At 42.4% G+C, this 13298-nt stretch overlaps 1 protein-coding gene across 1 annotated transcript; it reads right to left on the bottom strand.

Annotated features, from left to right (window-relative positions):
- Positions 1-478: 478 nt before the first annotated feature.
- Positions 479-13111, bottom strand: pdk3a (pyruvate dehydrogenase kinase, isozyme 3a). The gene is made up of 10 exons (XM_076290076.1): positions 12751-13111; positions 10912-11053; positions 10434-10505; positions 9746-9930; positions 9143-9310; positions 8905-8981; positions 7342-7443; positions 5967-6080; positions 5665-5778; positions 479-3380 (listed from the first exon to the last, which is right to left on the bottom strand). The coding sequence occupies exons 1-10, from the start codon at positions 12851-12853 to the stop codon at positions 3237-3239; spliced, it is 1221 nt and encodes a 406-aa protein (XP_076146191.1). The 5' UTR covers positions 12854-13111; the 3' UTR covers positions 479-3236.
- Positions 13112-13298: the final 187 nt, after the last annotated feature.

Raw genomic sequence — 13298 nt, 5'->3', positions numbered from 1 at the left:
GCATTCGACCTCTGTGTGACTATTTTCATACCTTACTGAAACAGGAAATCATGGACTACTGCTTGAAAGATCATTAACACTCTGACTACCTTAAAGAGGGTAAAAAAGATTTATATTACATTTTGTTTATAAGATTTTCAAAGGGTGCCAATAATTTTGGCACTTTTGTTGTCGTTAAAACTATTCCATTCTTCATAAGGATTGTCTTCTTCTCAGAATAAATTTGCTTCCCTTCAAGGTTGGATTTTTCCTCATCATTTTCATTGTGATACAAAGACAAAACGCTAAAATATTTATATATATATATATATATATATATATATATATATTATATCTCTTTTTAGTCATTTTTAACAGAGGAGCCAATAAATATGGAGGGTGCTATCTGCCTGAATGGTCAGAGTGGCCACAAGTGGCCATTAGTTTGTCAAATGAGACACACACACACATGTTTCAAATAAGAACCACACACACAGAATGGTTTCAATAGTGGAATTCTTTAATAGAGGTTTGATTTAATGACGGCTAATAGAGTACAATGGTTTTGCCATTCAACCATTTATACCACAAAGGTATTAAACTGTCTGTGTGTGTCTGTATTTGTGATGATGGGCAGACATTATGCCATGCTTAGACTGCAAGGCTATATAGAGGTACACATATGAAAAGGTCTACAGCACACACACACACACCCACCAACTATACCAAAGTATAGTTGTAATGTCGGCCATGCCTGCAGCCAAGCCTACAATAACAATGAGGAAGTGGGAACACACTCTTTCATACTGTACCTTCTCAGTGTGTGTGTGTGTGTGTGTGTGTATGTGATACAGAAACATTTCTTAGACGCAACGGGATTCATGGCAAACAAAGTGCTTGATTGGCATCTCTACCAGTCAGAGATGACAATTTACAAATAAAGAAATCTTGTATATATTATCCTTTTCACATATTTTCAGATATACTAATCCTCACCTAATAATATATAGTTCTCTTGACAACATGAGCTTGGAAAATACAGGTGGGAATGCCGTCTCTGGCTGAAAAGAGGAGACATACCCTTCCCTTCTCTGTCTCTGCAAGAACCCAGGCTGACACTGTTAGCCTAGCTTAGCATAATTCACTGATAGTGGGCTAGACCAGTTAGCTTAGCATAATTCACTGGTAGTGGGCAGACCAGTTAGCTTAGCATAATTCACTGGTAGTGGGTTAGACCAGTTAGCTTCGCATAATTCACTGGTAGTGGGTTAGACCAGTTAGCTTCGCATAATTCACTGGTAGTGGGTTAGACCAGTTAGCCTAAGCCTATAGCTTCCTTTTAGCTTTAACTGGTTTAACCCATTCTATTGCACGCACAGAGAAGAGGAGGGCATGTATAACTCTGGGGTAGACGGCTAATAAGCTAACGTTCCAAAAAACGTATGTTCCTTTGAAGCCTTCGGCTAAGGAGGCTGCACACACACGGGAGGGTCGCCTAGGAGACCGCTGATTCTGGGCCAGAACTGGGCCCGGTGTGGTGCAAAGTCAGAACCAGTGCCAGAGCTGGTCCAGAATCACGCTTTGAAAGAGGAAGGCACCTCCTGCTGAGATACACAGAACACTCAGATATTATCGGAATAACTGGTTACACTCGGAATAACTGGAATGACAACGAAATGGAGTTCTGCCCAGATCGGTTTCAAAGGGTTGCTAGCAAAGATTTTAGAACAGAGCGCTCTAGAATCTTTGATTGCTAGTGTTAGACACGACCCCTGGGCAGTGATGCACTGTGGGTAGAAAACCTCACTTTTTCACCAGCCCACATTCTAAATCTCTAAGTAACCACTGGCCGGCATATGAAACACAAATATGACAATAACAAAAATTTAAAATCATTTCAATAAACTAATCTCCCCTTCCATAAATAAGAAGTCTGACAGCAAAAAAAAAAACATTGTGTGTTGGACATAGAAGAAAAATGTACACAACAACAACAACAACACATAAAAAGGAAAAGGGAAAAGGAGATTCCCAAGAATTCTGATCATTGCTCCAACTCCAAAAAACCCTGTAATGACTGAAAAGAGCAGAAAGCTGGAGTTCGGTGCTAAGAGAACTGCCCCATGGGAGGTGTGGTGAGTGGAGAGTTGAAAGCATGACTTGCATTGTTCCGTAGGTCCTTAGTTTTCACTCTTGTTGCGTCCCTGCCTTCAACACAGGGTGCACGGGGGTCAGTATTGCTCATGAAGGTGCATACCTGTCTAATTTTCTGCATTCAAAGAAATAATTTTCTTCCCTGCACTTAAAAAAAAAAAATCTGCTCCCTCGTTTTTTAAATTGACCTGTTACATTATTTAGTGCAATCCTCTGTAACTACTTTTAAAGTTTACACATTTGATGTCCTTTAAATTCTTAATTTAATCACATCACGTTTTTTAAATTGACCTGTTACATGATTTAGTGCAATCCTCTGTAACTACTTTTAAAGTTTAGACATTTGATGTCCTTTAAATTCTTAATTTAATCACATCAGAATAAACACACATGCTCTAACTAACCAGACCTCTTTTAAAATACAAAAAAATCATTTCTATATATATTAATGTTACGTTGTTTCTTTCAGAATGTTTGTTCCCATGGTACCTAAGTACACTTTAAGGTATGTGTTCTTTTCTCTCTTGTATTCATCTGGGGTCCCTCAACTGTGAGCTAGCTAGCTGTGAGCAATCACTAGGCCAAGGACTGGTCGTCAAGGTAACGGGTGACTGGACATTTCAGCTTCCACTGAAACGTCCTTTTGTTGCTCTCAGCTGAAACAGTGAAACACCAACCTACTTTCTCAGGGGGGTGGGGGTTGGGGGGTGGGGGGTGGAGAGTCAAACAGGAGCCCCATTATGCGGCAGCACGAACAGAGACCCCCTGCCCTCTCATCCCTGGCACACAATGGCGGCTTTCCCTTTTGCTGTACTGGGAGAAGACCACTAGGGGGCGGCGTAACCATTGTCTCATGCTGGACAATCAGGTATGAGGAAGCCGATGTACCGTCTACATCATCAGGAAAGCAACTGCAGTGGGCGAGAGATCTGGGAATCACTGCTACTCTCAGACACACCAGGAAGGACTGCCGGAGTGCAGGTTGGTTGGTTGACGAGTTGCTATAGCGGCTGAAACTAAGCTAACAGGAAGTGAGAGCAGGGGGAGGAAGAGTGCGGAGTGTTTGCATGGAGTTGGGAATGGGGGTGGGCAGGGAAGGAGAGTTATCTTTTGGCCTTGAACTTGGAGGCATCTCGTGGTTCTCTGCTGGGGTTGCTCCAGTCGTCCGCCCCTGGGCCCATTTGGTAGTGACGCCAGGCGGACTTGTTGAAGACGGGCAGGCGCTCAAACGACTCGCTGGACAGGGCCTGCAGTGAGGAACCAATCAAGAGAGTGTGTTAGGAAGAAGAACTTACCAGCTGCAATTCTGATTGGCTCAGCTTTGTTACATTATATGCCCAACCTAATCACATGATGCCTGTAGTCCTCACATGCACCCTTAAACCATGTAAGTCAATGGTATCTTTGACAAAGTAAAGTATACACTGGCTGAATCCCAATCTCTCCCCTCATAGACTGACAGACAGATGCGTGTTCCCGCAAACTGCGTAAAGGGCCTAGGGCTGTCCGGCTGCGAAATTGTGAAGTGCATGATGACTCACTCACACCCTTTCTGTGCCTTTCCCTAAATCAGCATTACTTAAGCCAGGGAATTACCAACGAGTCATTGTGTTGTGACGTGAAACACAGGATTACACAAAGGGAGGCTGGAAGCTTGCAAAACATCAGTAAACAACTGCCATGGAACATCAGTAAACAACTGCCATGGAACATCAGTAAACAGCTGCCATAAAACATCAGTAAACAGCTGCCATAAAACATCAGTAAACAGCTGCCATAAAACGGAATTAGAAACTTGTGTGCAGCACGTTGTTGGTGTTATCAGTTTAAGGATAGGGTCACAGGTGCGTTTCATTAGCATTTTGAACCCTTACACTTGAGCCTTGCAAACTTGATCACTCACCAACAGATATCAGTTAAGTCTCTGAGGGTTCAGGGCTGAGACCTTAGGGATGAGTTCGGGATTCAGCCATTCCTACTGTGATTTTGTGAGGGACTAAAGTGCCACCTAAATCTGTCACAACGAATGCCTTAAATACAGCATGTTGTTCCACTACATTACATTTCCAAAACATTTGTTCTTCATGTCTTTTGAGACTATATTTGTGTTTATACTCTCTGTCTGCATATGCCTTGGTGCATCTAATGCATCTAATTCTGGTCTAATCTGTCCACTATCACTTCTGAGATCTATATGTTTTTCACCTTCCTATTAAAACTATTAATTAATGAGAGATACAAACATTAAGGTAAATTATCTATTGAACTATCAATTAATGAGAGATTTATACCTTAAGGTAAATGATCTATTAAACTATTAATTAATGAGATATTCATACCTTAAGGTAAATGATCTATTAAACTATGATCTATTAAACTATCAATTCATGAGATATTCATACCTTAAGGTAAATGATCTATTAAACTATCAATTCATGAGATATTCATACCTTAAGGTAAATGATCTATTAAACTATCAATTAATGAGATATTCATATCTTAAAGGAGAATTCCGGTGTGATTTTGACCTAAAGTGTTTTGAAACATGATACCGAGAGTGAACGTATGTCTCATAGCCCATCTCGGCTTGTCCCCTGCACTCCGAAATCTGGCGCTAGTTAGCCGATGCTACCAACAAGGCGGTCAATGGTGGTGCCTCGGCATCGGCATAGCCATGCAAATAAATCACTGTTTTACACCATTTACGAGGCTCAATGTATCTCCACACTTCATTGGTAGACTTCCAAGGGCCCTGACATTTAAAACGAGACATTGAGAACTTTGAAAAAGCACTGGTAGGTTACTTACAAGACGATTTATACAGACAGTATCTTCTCGAAGTTTAGCGTTTGCAGCCATCTTGAATTTAGTCACGATAAGTCGAGCGACGAGTAAGAATGAACAGGTATGATAAGGGATCAGATTCCAAAAATAATTCCGTGGAAATGCATGGATTCCAGTTGCTGCTACTGGAAGAAACTGTAATCCATGCATTTCCACAGAATTATTTTTGGAATCTGATCCCTTATCATACCTGTTCATTCTTACTCGTCGCTCGACTTATCGTGACTAAATTCAAGATGGCTGCAAACGCTAAACTTCGTGAAGGTACTGTCTGTATAAATCGTCTTGTAAGTAAACCACCAGTGCTTTTTCAAAGTTCTCAATGTCTCGTTTTAAATGTCGGGGCCCTTGGAAGTCTACCAATGAAGTGTGGAGATACATTGAGCCTCGTAAATGGTGTAAAACAGTGATTTATTTGCATGGCTATGCCGATGCCGAGGCACCACCATTGACCGCCTTGTTGGTAGCATCGGCTAACTAGCGCCAGATTTCGGAGTGCAGGGGACAAGCCGAGATGGGCTATGAGACATACGTTTACACTCGGTATCATGTTTCAAAACACTTTAGGTCAAAATCACACCGGAATTCTCCTTTAAGGTAAATGATCTATTAAACTATTAATTAATGAGATATTCATACCTTAAGGTAAATGATCTATTAAACTATTAATTAATGAGATATTCATACCTTAAGGTAAATGACAGCATCGGTTCCCACTCCCTCCATGGAGTACAGCTTCAGGTCCCCTTGAAAGTAGCGTGCATACAGTCTGGATATCGGTAAGCCATAGCCAAAGCCAGCCTACCAGCAGAAAACATAAATAGATAAAAAAAACAGTGTCAATAACACAAACTTCCCACCAGCTACTGCAACAGCTTTAGGAATGCTTTTATTGAAGTCTGTGTGTGTCAGATAAGAGCTTCGTATTAGCCAGGGCTTTTGTTAGCATTAGATAGGCCCTAGTTAGCGCTAGCGGAGTGTTCTGTTACCAGAGGCACCACTCGGGCGCCGGGCTCCAAGCTGGGGGTGGGTGCCGTGGAGTACATGTAGTTGAAGAGGCGGTCGATCTTCCTCAGCGGGACTCCTCCTCCTCGGTCACTGATCTGAAAAGTTCAGGCGGACATTTAGAGGCCAAATGTAGCCTAAGTGTTAGTCCAGCGCAGGCTACTGTAAAGTACAAGGCTGATGGGTTACTGGGTGTTATCTTCTAACTGAATGACCTTGACTTGAAAATACCATATAACATTAAAGTCTCATTTTTAACTTGTATGTCTGACGATAGAGCTGACACTCTAAGAAACATAAGAATCATCACTACAGGATGGATGGATGGATGGATGGATGGATGGATGGATGGATGGATGGATGGATGGATGGATGGATGGATGGATGGATGGATGGATGGATGGATGGATGGATGGATGGATGGATGGATGGATGGATGGATGGATGGATGGATGGATGGATGGATGGATGGATGGATGGATGGATGGATGGATGGATGGATGGATGGATGGATGGATGCTTTATTGATCCCCATGGGGAAATTCAAGATCTATTTTTCTCTGCTACACCTTCAGCAGGTGTGACAAACCAGCTGTTTTTATAGCAATGGTGAAAAAAGTCAGACCATCCATGTTTTAATATTGCCGGAGGCTTTCCTTCCTTCTCCTTTCAGAAATCCTCTGGGACTTCGAGTAAGGTGTAACGATATGGTGATACCCCATGATGACGACTCCTAAAATCCCTGCATGTCTGCTGCATGGTGCTCATAACAACTCCATAAAACCACTCAACAAAAAGCGCAGGTGGCCATACATATAGCACTTCTACACACATGCTGTGCATCAAGGTCTTTGCATAAACATTATGCTATTAATAATAATGCTTAATACTTTTTTTCAATACTTGACCAATGGCTGCAACCCTATTACTTCAACCTATTCTTGCACCGATATCATTTTTATATTACTTGTCTACATTATTTTCTTATTATGTCCATATTTATTTTATGCTGGTCTCTAGACTTTATTCACCATGACACTCACTCTCATAGAGCACCTTACCATGCATATGGAACTATAGGCTCAGTCCCTGCCCTGTCACTGCAAGAGCCTCATGCTTGCACACTATGTGGATATTTTATTTAGTTTTTAGTATTTTTTTAATCTTCTGCTGTCTCTATTATGCAGTGGAGTTTTTTTTATATTTATATACTTATTTGTCTTTTTCTGCTGTAAGTGCATGTTGTGTGTGATGTTTGTATGCTACTGAGACCTTGAATTTCCCCTTGGGGATCAATAAACTATCTATCTATTACTGTATTCTTTCCTTCACTTGACTTCAGTCCATCAGTGTGGTCACCTTGATGGAGAGATCCTCCTTTCCCAGAGTAACTTTAGTCTTCACAGGGGGGAGTCCCTCCTCACAGTGCTCGTGTGTCTCCACTGTGGCCCTCATGGAGTTCTGAAAATAAGGGTCAGGTCACAAAAGAAACAGTTGATGGTCACTTTAGTTTATTAGTTTATAATGTTTATTTCTTACAGGAACCTGTGTTGAACTAGCCTAGAAATCTAGACGCACCCTAGCGGCAGCAAGGGCTAGTCTAGCAACTCTCCGTTGGCTTGCGAGCTGGAAAAATTTAACTTCGATAGGGTCAATCACATCATAGACGTTAGGCTGGCTTAACATAATGATTGATGGCAGAGTTGCAACGGTTCGGCTTAAATTCCCTGCTACTTGAAAACAAAGAAGATGGATGTTGCTGTTGGCGAACAGTGTGACACAAGCTAAGCTTTTTTTAAGTTGGCAAAAGTTTGAACTAGCCAACTAGCTCTGCTGGTGGGAAAACGCATGGGACTCATGAGTTTTAGCAATGTCCTATTGCGTGCAGAGGGAATTTGAAAGACAACTGATTATCTCGCCCCTCGGACTGAGCACTGCCAACGGTGAGTCCCCAGACCCTACATTTTAATGTGGGTCTGGCTCATCAGGCTAGTGTTGAACTGCTGGTTACACCCCTCTCCCGTGGAAATATCGTTAAAGGTGCAGTCAGTGATTGAAGATGAGGTCACGTTTGTTTATGTTTATATTTAGCAGACGATTTTGTCCAAAACAATGTACATTATATTTTAATCAAGGACCAAACAAAACACACCAGAGAAGCAGCTCACCCCTCCCTTCAGTAATCACAGAGAAACTCCACAGTGTTTTGTTTTTGTTTGTGGGACAGGCTGCCTCTAATTTGTTTGGGGGACAGGCTGCCTCTAATTTGTTTGGGGGACAGGCTGCCTCCAATTTGTTTGGGGGACAGGCTGCCTCTAATTTGTTTGTGGGACAGGCTGCCTCTAATTTGTTTGTGGGACAGGCTGCCTCTAATTTGTTTGTGGGACAGGCTGCCTCTAATTTGTTTGTGGGACAGGCTGCCTCTAATTTGTTTGTGGGACAGGCTGCCTCTAATTTGTTTGTGGGACAGGCTGCCTCTAATTTGTTTGTGGGACAGGCTGCCTCTAATTTGTTTGTGGGACAGGCTGCCTCTAATTTGTTTGTGGGACAGGCTGCCTCTAATTTGTTTGTGGGACAGGCTGCCTCTAATTTGTTTGTTCCGTTTCGGAACATGGGCTGCTTTTTTTCTTTACAGTGTACTCACGGAATGTACCCTTCTCTTCTCTGTGCGTGCAATAACCCAGTGTGACACCATTAGTCTAGCTTAGCATAATTCACTGGTAGTGGGTTAGACCAGTTAGCTTAGCATAATCCACTGGAGGTGGACTGGATCAGTTAGTATGCCTAAATAGTTCCCATTTAGCTACACTCTAGCTATAGGCTAAACGGTCTGACTTCATACATTTACGGGAAACTGGCCTGGATTGTTTTAATCGACTGCAGGCCTGGTATCTGCCCGCTGTGCCTGCGTGACACACCCACCTTGAAGAGTTCGAAGAGCATGTGGAAGAGATGCGAGGGCACATACACCGCCTGGATGGGCGTCCCAGGGGCCTTGGCTGCAGAGAGGGAACATGTCACGGGCTTTGTAATTTCAACTCAGCCAACACAAAGACTGACCTGAACCACTAATTAAATACACATGCAGTCCTGTGGGTTGCTGTCCAAGGAATTCCTAAAAGCTAAAGTTGGCAAGAATGTGAAGACTACAAGAACTTACCATTAAACTCTTCTATTTTAAGTTCAGGGGATGTAAGATAGTATTGTTCACACAGCATCTTGGCAGTTTCATAGGCATCTTTGACTACATCCGCCACATTGCAGGTAGGGTCGATGCTGCCGATGTGTTTGGGGTGAGCGGGGTTCGTGTCGTTCCCGAACAGGAGGGCTGTGGAAACGGGACACACGACAGGTTTGTTCTAGTGACTGTAGAACACTTGCTTTAGACACATTGCTATAGCCTGCCTGACTGTAGAGTTTGTTCTAGTGACTGTAAAACACTTGCTTTAGACACATTGCTATAGCCTGCCTGACTGTAGAGTTTGTTCTAGTGACTGTAAAACACTTGCTTTAGACACATTGCTATAGCCTGCCTGACTGTAGAGTTTGTTCTAGTGACTGTAAAACACTTGCTTTAGACACATTGCTATAGCCTGCCTGACTGTAGTGATACATTTTTAACAACAGCAGAGGTTCATTTATTTTATAACATGTAATGGTCCATTTTCCAGCTTATCTATTTGCCAAGTTGCCATAATACTGTCTTTTTTTTGGGGACTATTTTTACTGTATACATGGCAGCGTTTTATTTCCATTAACTCACTATGCTGGTTGATGAGCATCCGGAAGGAGATCCGGTTGGTGTAGAAACGATCCAGGAAATACTGAATGTTGCTGCTGACAAACGGATCGAAGCCGAACTTGTCCTTGTACTCGATCACTCCCTGGGCCATGGTGGGAACCACGTCGTTGTGCCTGTTCCGGATCTCGATGAGGATCTCCAAAAAACTAAAAGTAAACAGAACGAGTTGAGATAACATCTCAAAGCAGACGGACAGACAAAAAACTCATTTCAATCTGTGAGCAATTTTCCAAGCACTGGTGATCCGTTAACATTTCCCAAGAAATCGCCTTCATTTCATTCCCATAACTAGAAATCCTTCTCTGGAAATTCACATCAAAAAAGTTTAAATATACAACTGCAATGAGCCTCCTGTTATGGAAAGTTGCTTTGTGCCCTGTCATTGGTTATTTTCTTAACAAATTCTAAAGGCATGAGCATTCATCACTCTTGTACCCAGTCTGGAAGGGGGGGGGGGGGGGGGGGGGGGCAGTGCGGGCATGTTAGCAACTAACAGCACAGATTTTAGTTACCAGGAGCTGGAGCTGGGCCTGTTTGTACATATTTTGGGTGTGCACCCACACGATGCATGCATCACTGGCAAAAGAAGTGCTTCACCCTGAAAAGTCAGCGTTTGGTTTTACTTGACTAAACTAACCCTCTCACTTACTCATGCAGGGCGAGAGGGTCCTCGGGCTTCCTGTTTTCATAATCCAACAGCTCCAGGAAGCTTTGCATGTACCTGCAGGGATGACGCACCACAACAGTCTATATGACATTTACACACACACACACACACGTCGGAACAGAAGCTCGCTCGGAAACAAAAGCTGGTCTGTGTCTCTACCTGAGTCAGTGGTTCAAATAGTAATATAATAATAATAATATTTATTTATATATCACTTTAGTATATAAGCATTGAGCACAAAGTGCTTACAGACAAACATGAAGAGCATATTTCTATGCACAAAGTGCAACAAAATTGCTTCACACACAAGACACAAACAAACAAATAACAAAAATGCCTAACGGAGCGTTTTCCCAGTGTTCAGAAGCATTAGCGGTTTCTAGTTGCGTTCACTTAGTTTAGATAGCAGTGAAAGGAAGGGTACCGCATAGCATAACTATGGCTAGCTGGGCATACTCACCATTTCTGTACCAGTTTGACCGAGGGCTGGCTGACCAGCTTGTCCGGCAGCAGGTTGACCTCTCTCATGGTGTTGGCCAGTCGGACCGGCAGCTCCTTCCGCAGGAACATGTACGAGGTTTTCTCACAAGCATTATCCCTCCCTGAGACAGACAAACAAACAAACAAACAAACTAATATAAACATACACAAGACAGGAGCGGCTAAATGAAGACGTCTGGCAGAAGAGAACCACACCCAACAGGTTCTTACTCGCACACTGACTCACTAACACTGACATATTGGCGCAAGCCTACACGGGTACGATGTGTACAATGTGTATGTGTACAATGGTGGAGGGGGATGGGGCTGGCTGGATAGACGGGGCGAATGTGGGCCTGCTCATTGCTCAGTCAGCGCAACATCCATGTGCCACAGCCATGTGTGTGACCACCGGCACGTCCGTGTTAAAAAGCCTAGGTGTGAATAAGGGGATTAGTCCCGTGTTGGATTAACTTGGAGCGTGACCAAGACCAACAAATTCATTCATCTTCTCCACACACTGCTTTACCGGTCATATCCACACCCTGCCTTACCAATCATCTTATTCACACCCTGCCTTACCGGTCTTTCTATTTAGGTTTACTTATCTAATTGTGCAAAAAGGCACAAAAGGAAAGATGATTAAATCAATCATCCATTAGTCACGCCACTGGAAACATGCTAGTCTGGCAAACAAACTTCAAGCACTGCAGGAAGGCATGTTGCACTAACATGGACCATCTGAAACAGATAAGCCATTTCAGAGGATTGCAGCAAATTGTTTGTCCTCTATCAACTGAATGAATCGGTCACTGTGGGTTTGTACGGTTTCTAGTGTCAATCTTTCCGCAGTCTCTTCAAGTGCCTTATCAGTCAGTCAATGATTACCCAAAAACAATGACTCTCCTTCACAAGTGAGTGACATACCACAACAGTTGCACTGTTTGACTTACTCATTTGCACCATCACCATGACACTCATTCACAAAGAGCACCTTACCATACCTTATGCACAGAGGACCCACTATGTGGATGCTGTTTTTTAGAATTTATTTAGATTAAGTTTTATTTAGTATAATTTGTATTTTAGTATATTTAGTATATTCTTTATCTTCTACAGTCCTTATTGCTTAGTTGTGTTTTTTATATTATATACTTTTAATTACTTTTTCTGCTGTTAGTGAATGTGTGTGTGTATGTCTGTATGCTACTGTGACCTTGAATTTCCCCTAGGGATCAATAAAGTATCTATCTATCTATCTCTCTCTCTCTCACACACACACACACACATCTCTCTCTCACTCTCACTCTCTCACACACACACACACACACACACTTGGGCCCAGTCATATGCTTCCTGATCCCATAGTGTGCTGTCTGATGACAAAAGAAGGTCCTCACAGGCTCAAGGCTTAGATAAATGATTAACAGGTTTTGGAGGGAAAGTTCATAAAGTATGCTGAGTTTTGTTTTTGGTGAAATTAAGGAAGCAAAGTTGTTGGCTAGTGTATGTTGAAGTATAATGGCAGATGACACAAGCTTCTTCCTTGGTAGGCTTTTAACGTTAAAAACACTCAGGATTGACATTCAAGCTAACGAACCTCTCCAAGCCGTTCAGTCGTTAGCTTAAAGGCATGATGACCATGAGCTCTGTATGTAACTTGTTCAGGTAATATTGTTGCAATAGTTCACGCATGATCAAAAACGGCTATATGCCTACTTGTCATTCACAACCTAGAGAGCCATCCAGCCATCCTGTCACAATAACAACAACGGCAGTGCCACAGCATTCAGCCTGGAAGGCATCTGTTTTTACTCACCAAATTCCAAAAACTGTTTGATGGAAAGAGGAGACGGTGAAAACTTGGAATAATATTCAATCTTTGGCGTTGTGTTTTTCAAAAGAAACGTGGTTAACCTCATTGTAAGATGCTGAAAAGTGCCAAAGAATGGCAGAACGATGATAGGTAGGTTTACTGGCAGAAAAAAAAAAATTCTGACAGTAATTTACGGATTGGAAGTATCGGTGAGCATTTTTCTTTTCATCAAGTAACTTGCATGTGTTGGAATCCAGACACGACTGTTTAGTTAAATGAAAAAACGTTAACTTGTTTCCAGAATCGCCCTAGTGCAACATTGTTGCACAGAACAGCACGTACACAAGTATATGGTCTCGACACAACCACCCTTGATAACCAAGTCATTCTTTTGAAAGCAATTGGTTGGTTCAGATTCTTCCTCTTTCATTGCGGAACTGGAGTAGGCAGGCTTTTCTATTGGTCAAAAGGATTGTCTGTCAAAATAAATGTCCTCTTCTGACTTGCGCTTTAGATGGATTCACAAGGTTCTAGGATTACAGTGAATTGTA

This window comes from Alosa pseudoharengus, unplaced genomic scaffold, assembly GCF_046254945.1.
Source record: "Alosa pseudoharengus isolate Yale_2024_CS ecotype anadromous, Long Island Sound unplaced genomic scaffold, YU_APseudo_1.1 YU_APseudo_1.1_scf_18, whole genome shotgun sequence".
Classification (NCBI taxonomy): Eukaryota; Metazoa; Chordata; class Actinopteri; order Clupeiformes; family Clupeidae; genus Alosa; species Alosa pseudoharengus.
This window is presented reverse-complemented; position numbering and strand designations above follow the sequence as displayed.